The sequence below is a fragment of the Phallusia mammillata genome, chromosome 8 (genome assembly GCF_965637545.1).
Source record: "Phallusia mammillata chromosome 8, kaPhaMamm4.hap1.1, whole genome shotgun sequence".
Lineage (NCBI taxonomy): Eukaryota > Metazoa > Chordata > Ascidiacea > Phlebobranchia > Ascidiidae > Phallusia > Phallusia mammillata.
In genome coordinates this window covers 12,398,373-12,413,926 of record NC_137259.1, presented here as the reverse complement: position 1 = coordinate 12,413,926, position 15,554 = coordinate 12,398,373, and the positions used below count along the sequence as shown (strand labels likewise).

Sequence of the window (15,554 nt, the reverse complement as noted above, 5' to 3'; positions counted from 1 at the left end):
AAGATTTAAATCTTTGCAAGGGTAGCTTTGTCGCAGGAAATAGGATGTAAGGTATAGCGTGGTTGGTTCGACAGTCGACACAAAACCTTTGTATTTGTCTGCATCTAAGATTTTAGGATGATCTATTTTCAGATGTACCTAAAGTCTGTCATATCAGGTTAACCTTCACAAAAATATACTCACCCAAAACAATATTTATAATTTTCCTGATAGATGAAACTTCAGACAAGTTGTTTTGCTTGTTTTTGTTTGAATTAAAACCGAATACCAGGAACAGCCCAGGGCAGAATTGCAAGCGTACAATTAAACTAAACACATCAATGCAAGAAATGTTTGCGGTAAAAACACATTCATGCAAAAACCAGAAAGCGAAAAATTACACAACACAAAGTTGATGGTAGAAAATGTTCAGCAACATATGGATAACTATGACAAAAACGCAAAAAATTGTTTTCTTACCATCAGTGCCGATACAGGATTGCAAATTCATTTAAAAAAATTAAAAACTTTTACATCAGCACGTCATAGTTTTGATAACAATGCTATTTTAATTTACTTTTTGGTCGTCTTTTGTGAAGTAATGTATTTTAATTGTTTGAATCAAAATGAATTTAGCCAGGGTAAGGATTTTCGTATTTTCCAAGACAGTAGGAGAGTCTATGGTCGATTTGCCTGTAAATGTGCTTATTGGCGTTTCCAACGTTGATTGAATGAGCTTGGTCGGCATAGAACTATCACAGAAAGTAAAAAGTTACACAATTTGGCATTTTTGCTATTCATTGGCAGTTGTACAAGCGTTCACTTAAGCGTTCCACCGCGAAACACTTTATCACAGCTATAGACGACAAAGTGTTCACCAAAAACCAATTTTTTGCGAATTTCGTAACACAGACCTAACACTTCTGTTTTAATAAAAGGCTCGGGGCGTTTGTAGTTTATTTTACGTTAGACCTGGGTCCTCAGACTTTTTTATAACGGTCCCTTTGACATTATTTCGAGAAATGTATGTTTTCGAAAACAAAAGCTTGAGTTAACAAACAATAGCTATTTTTACCCGTTTCCACAGCAAGGTGCTGAATTTAAGCTAGTTTTGAAAATTGCACTTAACAATGATCGAGTTTGTGACATCACAGACAAGACGAAGCATCAGGATTGTGCGTTAACAATTGCTTTGTTCGTTGCTAGTTACTTAATAAAGGATTGTTCAGTAATGAAAGCAGTCCTTAAATTCTACTTTGATTTACACATATTTACTAGACATCAAAATACATTGTCTTGAAACGTTTGGTGGTTCCCATAAAATTGCTTCACGGACGCCTTCAGGGGACCGCGGACCGTTTAATCACCGCTGTACCAGACGTACAATGCACAAACAATACTTACAAAGTCATCAAAGTCCACATCAGCTGCAACCAACGCCTTTTCCATTTCAGCTGCGCTCTGGAAATGTACATTGTCGTCTGCAGTACCATGGATTAAAGTGTACGATGATTTTTTGAAGTTGTTCAAATCATGACCTTCGATAATGGAAGCTAACTGTGGCAAAAAAACAAAGGTAAACTTTTTTGATTGTCAAAACTGACACACAATTTAATGATAAATATAATGCCATCATCAGTGATGCTCATGCCATCATCTGTGATATGAAGGGTCACATCAGGAAACGTTTGAACAATAAAGCATGTCGCTTTTTACGTGTGAATAGATCCGTATGTTGTGTTTCAATGACACGCAATTATTTTTCGATAAAGTTTTTTGATTGATTTTTTAAGAAACTTCAAAGTAATGTAAAACCAGAAAGCTATGCAAGAACATGGATCTATTAAAAAAATTCTTCACACTCCATACCTTGTAACCATTTTCATTTGTGGTCACATCTCCCATGTAACGCTCAGCATACATTGCATCTAAACAAGCGTATTTAGTTGTCTTAAAGATAGCAAAAACAATTGCAGTGATCATTTTGCTTACCATACCACCTCCAGTCACCCAGTGGTGCGACAGCTACACCACACTGAAACGTATTGCCAGCATCGTATCCCAAAGTATGAGAAGTAATGTAACCTCCATACGACTGCAAGAGACGCATGTCAGTCAGTAAAATTATATTGTTTTAGCATTGACTACAATAAATACATGCAAACCAGACAAGTGTGTTATACATAAAACAGAAATTTTGCTCTACACCCCCGCTTTTATTACTTTGAAGCTAATGTTGGCGGCTAGTCCAAATTTTAATAGCAATTCGCCTACATTTCGGGTAAAAATCGCTTATGCCATCAGGGGCGGATCAAACTTATATGGGGCCCGGCATGGCCTATATATGGCTATAGGGGTCTTATCCACACATATCACAAATAATTGGTCAAAACAGTAAAGCTTAAGGATGGGCTAACTATATGGTCAGTGTCGCCCATAATCCAAAACTTACTTCAATGCAGAATTGTTCCGTTATTTCTCCTTGTAGGGGACACACAGATATTTTACCCACATAACAAATTCTGTTTTTAATTTTCAAACTTACCCATCCCCATATGGCGACGTGCTGCGCATCAATGTAGTCGTATGTATTGATCAGATACCTAGCAAAGTCGGTTTGGTCGACCGGTTCGTTTTGTCCCAGCTTTAAATACGCCTCCCTCATAAACTTGTAACCTGTCCCAGAAAAGTCGTTAAATTTTGTGATGCGTTTAGAATTTTAGATAGCCTACACAGCGCGGCCCTGAAAGTTGTTGTAAGACTGGCAGTTGCATGAAAACACATTACACATTTACCTTCGAAGGCTGAACCTCTCCCGTCGACGCTTACCACGATGACGTCACGACCACTGACCATGTAAGTCTGAGCAAATCCCTTGCGCCATGTAGCGGTTACTTTTTGAAATTCTGGTCCAGCATATCTGCAAAAACATTTCTGATTTACACACAACGAAATTAAACACATTAGAAACAATGTTCCTTAGCAAAAGCCGCAGTGAAACTTGTATTTACATTTACATTGGCCAAGCAGATGCCTGGAACCCAAATAATTTCAGTTCAGTGTCACATATCAATATGAAAGTAATGTACCGATACAATTTCACTGTGGTTTATGTTCAGTTATGTTTTACAAGTTGTGGTAAGGCTTGACTTTCAGCCTATAAGAACCAACAAACTATCGAGTGCCGAAGCCTGACAATATTGGTCTGTATAACGGTCGATGTCTTGTCACTAGATGCACCAAAAAGACTTCATAGGTCGAATCATTGAGCACTTACAGCAGCCGATTACATGTTTTTCACACATTTTTTAATCGTACCTTTATCTGTTCCGACTAATAATTTTATTGCCACAGAAACTTACACTTCCACAAGAAGAGGGTATTTCTTGGCTGGGTCGAAGTTGGCAGGTTTCCAGATTTCATAGTTGTAAGCTAATTAACAAACATATTTTGTTGACGCATGTTTGTTGCATGTGTTTAGGAAATTATTTCATGATACAAACAGTTGTTTAACCCTCGTCTTACGCCCTAACACTTTGCCACAAAATTAAACACTTTTAAAAATAGTTTCAATAGAAAGTTAACCTTTTAGGTTTTATAAAAAGCAAAACCTTTTACTTACATTTTGGATACTTGTTAGAAGGGAACTTGCCAAACTCGCGAACTGGCCACAAAACTCCGTCCACTTTGGTCTGTATATCTTGGTTCGTTTCAATCTCCAGCGCTTTCTGCCAACCTCCATTTGATCCAATTGGTATCCACAGGGTGAGAGGCATCAGGTGACCTGGTCGAAAAACAAAACAATGCATTGCTGGCAAAATATTTATATATATATATATACGGAACAAATGGTCAAAAACTACGTTTATCGTTACAATAAAGCGAAATAACGTGTTTGTGGAGTTCTACAAGCATCTCCTAGGCCAGAGGTGGGCTACCTCTGTTACTGTGGGGCCAAATACAATAGCCAAAATTAGATCATGGGCGGCACCTGTGTATAACGCAAGGTGATTTGACTTCGTTTCTTACCAAATATGCTTAACTACAAGTAAAATTCGCATTTGATTCTAGCCACATATTGCCTGGTCGCAAAAAATCGCACCGGGGCATTAATCTGCTCAAAAATATATAATAGTTGGACTCGTTTGTCAGTACATTTCTAATTCAAGCGTCTCCGCGGGTTGCCAACCCCTGTCCTAGGCAAACCATTCTGCAATTAATGTTGCACTACAGAAAAGTATGAGAGTTTTAGGCTATCCAGGACATTGACCTACCCTTATTTTGGGCTTGTTTACGAAGGTAGGAACATTTTTAATTATTTGAAAAGTTATTAAAATATAAACCACCAAAATAATCTTAAATACCTCTACAATTGATCACGACGCCTGACCCATCCAAGTTAAAAACGGGGCTGATCCATCCACAGCGCTCAGGATATGTAGTTTTTTCAAAATCGCAAGTCATACATTCAGGTGACGCTCCATTTCTAGCAGATGATTTAATTCTGAAAATCTGTCGGTTTCTGGCTTCTTCCCAAATTCCGGTAAAGTATCTGAAAGTGGTAAATGTATGTTGTATGAAAATCAATGTCAAAACCAAAGGGGACTTCAAATTTTTGTCCAACAAAAAAACGCAGCCTATACAAACAAAGGTGTATAATTATTTCGCAACCACTTTTGACCTGCAGAAAAGTTCCCGAAATTTTAAACCTGATTACCACAGTCTTACATGTAGTCGTTGGCTGCATCGTAGTAGTTTAACTCCACAATGTCGAAATTAGTGTTTGTGATCCATGTACTTGTGTCAACACTCTCTTGGACGTAAGCGATTTGCCAGAAGCCGTCTGAAGTATCAGCACCGGCTCGAGCATAAATTGTAAAGTAATCGTGTTCAGTTGATCCGGTTTTCCAAAGAGGGTAAAAGGGTCCGAACTAAAAAGCACATCAATGCAAAAAAAAAGTTATTGTAAATAATACAGTTTATTTTGTAACATTTTTTATACTTTCTAAAAATGACAATGTACCGATAACGACACTGTTTAACAATGATAATAAACAATAAATGGCTTTTTTACAGACAAAACAGACCTTGTTCAATTTTTTTAAGCTATATTTCTAAGTTTCTATATTTGATATAAAGTGTGATCTACTTCCAGTGTTTGAAGGTCTTCTAAACTGCAATTAGGCAACAAAAAAGTAACATTAAAAAAAAAAACGGTGTAGTATAATAAACTTACCGACCCGACCCAGCCATTGCCAACTATTTCCTGATTGGCATAGTTCTGAAAGAAAACAATTCACGTTTTACGCGGAGCTAAACTTTTGAATAACTTCTATAACGTACGTGTGCACAAGTAAATGAGTAATCCATCTGACTTTCAACACAAAGTTGTGCAATGCTATGCGTCTGATACCGATTGGTCCAAGACACCAAACAGGTTGATGAGTTCTTCCATGTGAAACGAGAATAATAGCGGTCACTGGGACTAAAAAAGGAGACGAACAAAGGTTGAGTAAAAAAGGCAAATGCGGAAATACAATTTTATTAGCAGTGCAAAACGCTGTTGGGTTTAAACCAAAGAGTTCGTTTTAAAGTTATAAATTGCCAACTTACCGTTCAAATTCAAATAACCATTTGACGAAGGCAAAATTACCGTACTTTTTTGTATTTCGTTAAACCTTTACAGCCGCTGTTTCAATTATTAACAGACTGCATCGGTCTGGTTAATACTAGAAATGCTTTACAATTGCATAACAATAAATTTGCATGAAAATAGTTTTCTAGCGTGCTTGGTGCACATGTAACAGAAAGTATGGTTTTAATAAATCAGGACCAATGCTCCTTTATAAATTGTATTAACGTAAAAAGTCGGTCTATAATCATTCAACATAAATAAAAACGTTACAGAAGCACATTATATTTACATACAGTTTGAGTGGTATGTTAATTTTCGGAGCGTACCCTATTTAACCAAGGAGGTATGATTTACATATATTCCTTTTTAGACAATGCACAAGTTCAATAACTGACGTTGCTGGATGCATAGTTTTTAGTAAGTACCCAAAACTGTTTGCTTACGTAAACTCAGCGGGAGCAGCAAGTTCATGAAGTGAAGCATTATTTGTGTCAAACACCCACATCTTTGCAGTTCCTATAGTCGATCCAGCTTTAGGGTAAGCAATCTCAATTGTCTGTGGATATTGTCCATCACCATACCTGTAGAAAAAATAAGCCATGCAGGTCAACGTTGAAACGGTTACAAACCGAGGCATTTACTTACCAAGTGTATTCGATCAATTTTACATCGGTTTCGTCGGTTTCCAGAAATGCAATTTTCGATGAATCAGGGCTCCAGTAAAGAACGTTATTTGTCCCTACCATCTCCTCTAAATTTTCACAATTTTGTATTTAATAACATCAAAGTTTTGTTACCAAATGTTGTACTATACATGTGAACATCCATTTTAATTTGGGTCATGGTTTGAAAAACACCTCCACGTTAACTTATTCGCTTAGCAAATAGTGTACATAAAGATATTATGTGCTTAATTATTACTTAGGGATTGCCAAAATATAAACTTTGTATGTGATTTATTCTCTTGTTTCTCTTGTACAAAACGTTATCAGAAAGTTCACAAAAACTTTTCAAAAGTATTTTCAAATTGGTAAGTCACATTACGTTTTGGTCAAAGCGATAGAATAAAAACGGTCAAATGTAGACCTTTCAACCTAAAAAAATAGTAAAAGCGATGCAAACCATTTAGTCTTAACAGAAAACCCTTTCTCCGTTTATGGTAAATTGTTTGAGTTAAATATGAATCGAAATATCTTATACCTTCGTACATCCAATCAGGTATGCCGTAATATTTCATGTTTCGTGCACCGTTGGTTGGACTTACATCGACAACGGTTGGTGAAACTGAACCAACATCCGCAATCATCTTCACGTTAAAGTCATGCACGTAGGCCTACAACGTAAAATAAAATTGAGTTCAAAGTTTAATTTAAACTGTTAATGTATTTACTGAACCGCCAGCAGGCCAAACATATCGTAAAGGAGATTTGATTTAAAACTCACATGTGGGTCAGCCTCACTTTGCGGGCATTCCTAAATCAAAAATGCGCAAATAACTCAGGATGAGCTTTGGTGGTAAAATTGAACAGTTACCAAACAACGTCTTTAGTTTTCACCCTCTAGCAGACGACACAGCAACGTTTTAAAAAAGCAAGTTTCTCGCTATAAAATTGTTGTCTCAGATATAGATCCGTTTTAAAGGTTTAAAATAAACAATAAAACATTTTTTTTAACTATGGACTCACGCCTCTTCTCAAATTTATTTTGCAAACAGAGCATTGTTTGCGAGCAAGCAACAAACGGGTTTTAAAACGAAACGAATATTATGGCACAATACCTTATGATGCAACGCACATTTAAATAATGATATACATGGCAAATTTTTTAGCTTATCAGATTACAACATAGGCAGGAGAGACTTCTGCTGGTCCAATTTGATTTTGCCTGTATTATGTCGTATAGTTTTGCATGTTTCAGAAGGGGCGTGAAGTGTCGGACAAACATTTTAGGGTAGTGGTTCTCAATCTTTTGTGAATCGCGTACCACCTGACAACTTTTTTATCGCCGCGTACCACCTAAAGTTCTAAAACGCTGTTTGAATAAATAGATCAAGAAATAGGTCCATTTTTCAGTCTGGCTAGTATATTTAGCAATTTCAAAAGTCCAAAATGTCCAAAACACGAGTTTCGCCCAAACCAGGGCTCATCAATTGGGCCAGTTGAGCTGCAATTTTTTGGATCGGACTTAAATTAATATCACAGAAATCTACTCGCGTACCACCTGAAAAGTTCCGGCGTACAACTGCAAATCAGTGCAAAATGACAAAAAAGAAGCAGGAAGTTATTAGATCTACTTACTAGTTTGTGACCAGTAGGTGACCATGCCACATACTGAATCGCAGCATCTGCAGGAAATCCAGAAATATCTATAAACCCGTTATTTGCGACGTCGTAGATGTGGTATTGCGCAGTGTACGAATGTCTCCAGACCTGAATACAGTTCCATCACATTAACATTTTTGAAAAATGTTAAAATGACATAAACATACCAAACAGAATAAATACGTTTTTGCGCGATTTGATAATCGATGTAGGAGTAAAATTTTGCAAGCGGCTGTTTTAGTCTTTTGTTTTCATGCTCAAACATTTTTGATTTCATCCTAATGACGTATTTTACAATAGTTTTATCATGTGATGATGCGACTCACATAATTGTACCGTAGAAACGTTTTTTTTTAAGCTGACAATAATGTCCCTTTGTTCTGTTGTTCGATTTTAGAGTTTGAATTTCTTATAAGCGGAGCTGCATCACTTTCCCAAATTTATGAGTGCCGTAAACAGCTCAGATATTTAGCAGAGTGATAAGGTGAGAAACTAAGTTTTTTGAGTTGTTTTTGTTTTTTCTATAATACAACCACAACGCGGTCCCAACCGTCAGCATTTCTACACAATTAGCTTTTAATTATTCGCTAACATTCTTTACGCCACCTATCGACATTTAGCATACTGTGTCGGATGTCAGTTCTACCTGTATAGAACCAACGCCTGCTGTGCAAGCAATGTTTATGCTAAATACTGACTTTTTGTTTTGCCTTACGCCTGAAAATAATAATAAAAAACACTATTCAGAAAAGGCTTTAGTTTTTTACAATCAAGCTAAACTTACCTTTGTGTAGTTTGACCTGTACAGAATATACTGGGCATCAGCCGAAACGGAATAGCCGTTGCTGTTCTTTTCCGAATATGGAGAACCGGGGGCAATTTGCTGGAAGTTGTCATAAGGCTTATCGATGCGCCGTCTTAGTATTTCGTCGTTGCTACCTTTGGTGATGAAATCCATTTGGTCTATTCAAGATAAAACATCCGCAAATGAAATGGTTAAGCTCGGTTGAACTTTCTTTACAACTGACCGCCATTAGTGCTTTCATCCCATGAGGGGTAAATACTTCTCGGGTTGTAGGTGCTGGTCCATAGGTCGTTGAACTCGAACGGAACTCGATTGTCCTCAGCTTCTTTGGCTTTAGTAACAATGTTTTTTGTTTATTATATACAGTACGCATTTGAAGGGCGTGCGATTCCAATGGTATTTAAGGATGGCTTGCTCAGCATGTGGTATTTTTGAGTACATACTGAATCACTTAAATTTTCAAAAAAACTGCCAAAGCAACTTGGAGGCTTTCAACCGCAGAAGAAGGTTTGATACTTACTCAATAACGAAAATGTTATTTGTTCCGAGTTCGCTTTTTAATTAACTTAGTTAGAAACAGGAATAAGTTGACTGTGACCGAGAAAGAAGGTGCCGGTAAGTTTTGCAATGCAAATCAAAATATCGCACAAGACTGCTAGAAAAAGATGCTTGTTGCATAATAGGCCGATGTCTTGTGGATATATATTTATAAATATCTGTTACAACAATTACCAAGTAATGTGCTTGTGGAACTGCGCTTGCGCGCGTGATACTGATGTAATTTTGCACAGTTTGTGCCTGCGTACCTGGCACCGATGTTTACCCTGTATGTTGACCAAATGATGCTTGTCGATGTAATTCAATCTGGTCTAACATTTACCTGCGTTAGCACTTAAACAAAGAATGCATGACATGACTAATTTCTCGGCTAAGAATCCGTTTAATATTTTTGGCCCAACAAATTATGCGACTCGATCATACAATGTTATGGGATCGTAAATCCAGCAAACCTCAGCCATATGGCCGCTCAAATGCGGGAGTATTTTTTTCAGAACCAAAATTTAAAATGATTTAGGTCTTAGTACCGACCATGATAACGTTATTTCGCTTTAAACATATTTTTAGACTCCTTATTGGAAACACAAGCTTCTGGCCTACATTGAACCCATACCTGGAAGTAGGAGGACGCATGGTACCACTACGGCCACGACCACGACCACACTGACGCCCACAATCGCTGCAATCGCTACCGGTTTCATTGTAACTCCTTACAACTGTAAAACAAGGGGGACAAATTTGATATTTGTTGCCAAGGACAATTCGTGGCATATGCTGGTGAAACGAAATGCAAAAAATAAAAATCCTATTCATGCAACAAAGCTTTTATAAGACAGTAAAGCTTTTTTTTACTGTCGTTAAAGCTTTTAATTTGCGACCACTATGTAGAATATTAACCACAGAAGTAAAAGAAGTGTTGAGCTTTATTGACAAAGCAAAAAAAGAATTACCCGGTTTGAGGACAATAGGTTGGCTATTTAAGAGATTTTTAAAAATATAAAAAAACGATTTCGACTATCTTTCAAATAACTTTTACAAAACTTTTTTTTTACAAAACCAATATTTCTAAGAAAAGCGATATTAAAACTCAACTCACAATAATGCACGGTAAAATATTTTCTTAAAAGAAACAAAATCATTTTCGTGTAAAATATATCCAATAAATTTCAGTCATTTAAAACATATTGACATAAACTTTTGTCGATGAATTGTAATCATTTTTGTATATTTCTTCCGTTTTGTCGTAACTTATATGATTGGTGTCGCATATTTTCCGTGGTTGTAGGTGGTTGAGTTTTAGCACATTAACGTTAGTTCGTAACACGGAACAGTTTACTGTAGAAAACGTAAGGGAATAGCGCAGGGAAAGGGTCGGCGCGGCTATTCGCAAGACACCCATTTGCACATTGTCGAACAAAATGGTTGTTTAGCGACAAAATATGGTTATACTGTTATCGAACAAAACAATTATTTAACTATTTTTTTGAAATAGTTTGTAAATTTATTCAACAACATATTACCGTATTCAAATAATGAAATAACTTGTTTCGGTGCATTAAACCTCAATATAGCTAGAAATGTAACTTAATTGAAAAAACTAGTGACGTTTTTGTGAAGTGAAGATTTTAAAAATAATGTTTGATTCTACCTTTTACCACAGGCTGATCAAATTTACTGTACATCACAGTGTTGGTAACAATTTTGCTCTCGGTAACAATTTAGAATAATTAACCAGTTTACAAATAGTAAAAGTGATTGCATGCAATGTTACAATATTATGGACCAATTTAGCTTTAAGTAAGTATAAGCTAACATGGGGCAGTTGAAATAAATTAAAAAAAAACAAGTTCGAAAAACAATCAAATGTCTCGAAGCATTTATGGTAAATAGTGATAATTTGTCGAAAAATGCATATTTCGCTAACTGAGTAGAATAATAATTGCATTATTTATCTTTTTATTTATCATTTTGAGAAGCATAACAACAAAATTATTTGTTTAATAGGTTTTAATGCGTCTAGATCATGTCGACTCTGGGCTAACCGTCTCTCATATTATAATTTATTTAAATTATTTGAGTTTAAATGTTAAAATTATGCGAGTATTTGATAATTTTTTGAAAACCTTTGTTACAGCCCAACAGCCCAACAGCCCAACAGCCCAACAGCCCAACAGCCCAACAGCCCAACAGCCCAACAGCCCAACTACGATTTAAAGAATGTGCACCTTACAAAAAAATTTAACACATAGAAATCCAAACTTTTTAAAGACACCATGTGATATTATTTCATGTTAATAATGACAAACGTTCATCCCGTGTAACAATTTAATTGTGCAACATACTTTTTCACCGTGTTAACAAGAGCTAGGCTTTTGCTTGTAGGTCTTTTATTGCGCAACTTTTAATCGCTGTTTTTTACACGCTTTGTTTGAAACTTGAACCGATGCATCTTATTGCCACAGCAAAGAATACGACAAAGAAACAAAACAAAAATACGTGCATGCACATTTAAAAGATATTTTAGAATTTACAATATCAAAGCAAACATTGACTTACCAATTGGTCTAAAATTTGTAATTCAGTTCCACTGCTTCTTTGTTCCTGCTTACTTCGCAACGATTTGACTTGGAATGTGAGCCAACTGCATAAAATGCTCGTAATCACAGGGCAGTAAACGACCAGGCTGGCTTAAATATTAACCTCCTCGGTTCTCCCACTTCTTGCTGACGCACGCGGTTGCAAATCTGCCGTCCTCCCTGTCAATATTAGATTCGAGGGCACCTTTGAGCACGAGCAAACAGTGCAATGTACCTAGAGCAATGCATCCAAACGCGACTACAAAAACCATTGCTTTTAAATCTATGGGATGGAATTTTGTGAATATTAACATTTTTTAACAACAGATTGTGGCAAAATTTGTTTCTGCAACTTATTTGTTGGTTTGATTTTTGTCCTCCTTGTGCGGGCTACGTCTGAACGCATTGTGCTCACATTGAGCTGCCTGTTTTTATTGCAAATCGGTTGAATCATTTTTATTAGATTGGTTCAGTTGCCATCGGGAACCACTGAGTTGAAGCAATGCCGCTTAGATTTCTTTCTCAAGGAAACACAAGCAACTGAGACAAAATTATTAGAATCCACAACCTTGTGAACACAAGTCGGTTAAACTAGCCACTTGGCCATCTTGGCGACTTGTTTTTTTATAACTTGGGTAAATAGTAAAAAAATAGGCTTGTTTTTATAGCAAGCTGACGCTTAAAGCAGACAAAAAACAAAAAATACTTGTTTAAGGTATAATTATTGTTTTTATGTTTTTACGTCTGAACAAACGCCATCTTGGGTAGGCTATAACAGCATGTTGTTGGCGGTTGCTAATTTAACTTCATTTTGTTTCCATTTCTTCCGAAGTTTAAAGGGAACGATAACGTGAAGACTAAGCAATGGTTTACTTACCGGTAATAACAATTAACTGTGTGTAACCAGACAGCATAAAATTCTAAGACGTTGCAGCAAATATTTGCACTTGAATTCGGGAATCTTAAAGCTAAAAAGGGAAGAGTCGTAAAAAGGCTAATAAAATTGTTACAAAGGGTTAACTGTGCAACTTTCTTTTTTCTGGTAATAAATTGAGCAAAAAACACAATTTGATTGCAAAGGTTTCTTTGTCTCAAAAATATTGGGACATTAGCCTGTAGTCCAAATGTCCGAAATATACCCCAGCATTTAAATGCATTTAAATGCCGTTTATTGCGGACCCACATTAACAGTCCGCATATAAAAAACAGTTTTACAGTGATACGACGCCCGGTCTTACACAAGCCCGAATAAAATTGCTATGCTGTTCGTTTTGGTTTCTTATCGGTTGAATTCCAGTGTTCCAAAGTCAGCATGTTATTTGAAGTTGGTTTGGCCTAAATAAACTTAAAAAAAACGATTGGTTAACTTCCGATATTATGTAACAAATTTCGAAGAGCAAGCCCTTACACGCCGAATTAACCCATGACGACAAAAGGTCAGCACCAGTGCCTTTTGCAAGCCGAACAACATTTGCTCACAAACAAACCATAAAAGGTCCGTCATGTGGACCATTATGCAATATTTAATTGATTTACAGCTCTTCAAACACACTACATTGCGACACGGAACTGTTCAATTATGTCACGGTTCCGCAGATTTTTTTTCTTATCAGGTCTATTTCAGGATGCCAATGTACAGTGCTTAAAATGTATTTTAATAGACCAGAAACCTTTTTTGCACTGCGCACCGTATTCAAACAAAAATTTTGTCGCGGACCGGCCTTCAAAAACTGCAAATGTTTAGCAACGATAATTTATTACAGCTCAAATGAGTTATATATTTTAGACTTGGCACACGGCCGCATTTAAGGACTGCTACAGGTATGTTTCAAAGCATTTGAGCTGAAAAGTATACGGTCCGTTAACTAACTCCTAACAGACCGACACTTCTGGGCTGCAGCAGCTAGTTGCCGACCACTGTTTTTGCATTTAAAATAATACTTTAATAACTGGATATAAATATGCCTAAATATGAATAAATATGAACGCTTAAGAACCCGTGAACACGACTTTTTTGTATGCTTTTTTCGACTACAAATTTTGCATTGGGATTGAAACAATTTTGCTCTGCAACTTAAAAAAGGTGAGCGGATGTTGAAAAGGAATTTACGTTTACTTTTGATAAAATACTATTTACGGACAGTAATGTTTACCAATACTTTTCCCGCCGTTGCAACCATTGGGCCAAACATCCATTGTTACCACATAACTATATTAACCTTGTATGTGTCCCACTTTCACGGTTTTATTTGTTTTTCACGTGCAGTGCAGTTAGTATTACAGCGGTATCTGACGCAGTGGTGAGTGTATTTAGTTGGATACCTTCTAATACAGGGGTTCTTAAACTGGGGAGCGCGCCCCCCTAGGGGGGCGTGAAGGGTTCGCAAGGGGGGCGCAGCACAATCTGGCTGCAAAGTTTTCACTTGCAAACAATTGTAAATGAATGCATTGGAATTATGTCGGCACTGATTTCGAACTTATTGTTTAAAGTAAACGCTTCATTACTCTGAAATGGATGTCCAGTTGTACTAACCAAATTTTTCTACACTGCGGGCCGGATACGTTTAATACTAATTCGCGCATGCCGCATAGTTTACATGCCCTAGTGCCGTCTTCTCAAGCTTAACCCACGAGTTTATTTTTATAGGGGCGGCAAGATTATTTTTTTGGTCTTTTTGAAAACCCATTTAAAATCTGTTAAATTGTCTCATCTTACAAGGAATGTGTGTATGTTATGTCACAAGTAACACAATAAGGCAATTGTTTGCGCACAATTAACACATTTTGTTTTGTCTGTGACGTAATAAACTGGCTTTGGATCAATCCTGGGCGTTGCAATCCTATGAAAGTCGGTAATATTAATTTTACATGTCGTAACAGTAAACTTTCGTAAGGAGTAGATTAATTTTTGACAGTAACAAAGTTATCAATACGTTTTGGCAAACCTAAAAAATGGGATCGCGGGCCGTAGTTTGGTGACCCCTGTACTATAGTCGGCTGCACATTCTTTATTTGTTCGCAATTTCGCATTAGAGATTGCCTTGACTTTGAGTGAATCAACAATTTCTGGGCAAAATATGCGTAGTTTACAAGAATACTGGCAACGTGGCTCTGTGCGCGCGCAAAAAAAACTTTTTTTCCCAACTTATCAGTGTTGAAGTGGCTTTTTCTAACGATTGGAACTAACTTGACAGTAGCTTAAGACGGACCTACGATATATGTTGTTTTTAAAAAAAACAAGACAAGCATCATCAGTGCTAACGTTTTTTAGGGGGGGCGTGAGAATCAATAAATAGTGTCCAGTGGGGCACGGCCGAAAAAGTTTAAGAACCCCTGTTCTAATACTACAGGTGCGCTTGGAAACCTTTTATCGTGCAACGTAACTTAAAAACACTGCGACATGCAGATAACGCTCTTTGGTGCGAATAAACTCATAATAGGTACGACTTAATTCGTAAGTCGTAAAATACTGCAGCTGTCCTGTTTTTATGCGACGAATGTTAAATACTGCAGTTGCCTTTAAAACACGCAAATACTGCACGTATAAGCATTAAATGTTCTGTTTTCTTCAGATCTTAATTTTAATTCCTTTGTTTAATACGTATTGTTACACAACTATTAACAAATTGGTTTCGCACGCACACACACTGCGAACCAAAACAGTATCGTTCATTGTGTGT

General features: G+C 36.7%; 1 protein-coding gene across 1 annotated transcript; it reads right to left on the bottom strand.

Annotated features, from left to right (window-relative positions):
• Positions 1-226: 226 nt before the first annotated feature.
• Positions 227-11,929, bottom strand: LOC145204030 (prolyl endopeptidase FAP-like). Its single transcript, XM_080076434.1, has 20 exons — positions 11,855-11,929; positions 9,912-10,014; positions 8,964-9,071; positions 8,720-8,898; positions 7,912-8,043; positions 6,815-6,947; positions 6,260-6,365; positions 6,058-6,195; positions 5,323-5,464; positions 5,216-5,260; positions 4,708-4,910; positions 4,344-4,531; positions 3,602-3,763; positions 3,342-3,411; positions 2,775-2,899; positions 2,525-2,655; positions 1,972-2,074; positions 1,849-1,907; positions 1,384-1,536; positions 227-731 (listed from the first exon to the last, which is right to left on the bottom strand). The coding sequence occupies exons 2-20, from the start codon at positions 9,997-9,999 to the stop codon at positions 612-614; spliced, it is 2,385 nt and encodes a 794-aa protein (XP_079932560.1). The 5' UTR covers positions 10,000-10,014; positions 11,855-11,929; the 3' UTR covers positions 227-611.
• Between the last annotated feature and the right edge of the window lie 3,625 nt (positions 11,930-15,554).

Excerpts from the sequence above, each read along its gene's own strand:
- LOC145204030 (XM_080076434.1), bottom strand. The coding sequence starts at position 9,999 with ATGAAACCGGTAGCGATTGCAGCGATTGTGGGCGTCAGTGTGGTCGTG. Across the intron at positions 2,656-2,774 it reads GAGAGGTTCAGCCTTCGAAG|GTTACAAGTTTATGAGGGAG; the intron begins GTAAATGTGTAA and ends TTTCTGGGACAG. Across the intron at positions 1,908-1,971 it reads GGGTGACTGGAGGTGGTATG|ATGCAATGTATGCTGAGCGT; the intron begins GTAAGCAAAATG and ends ACGCTTGTTTAG.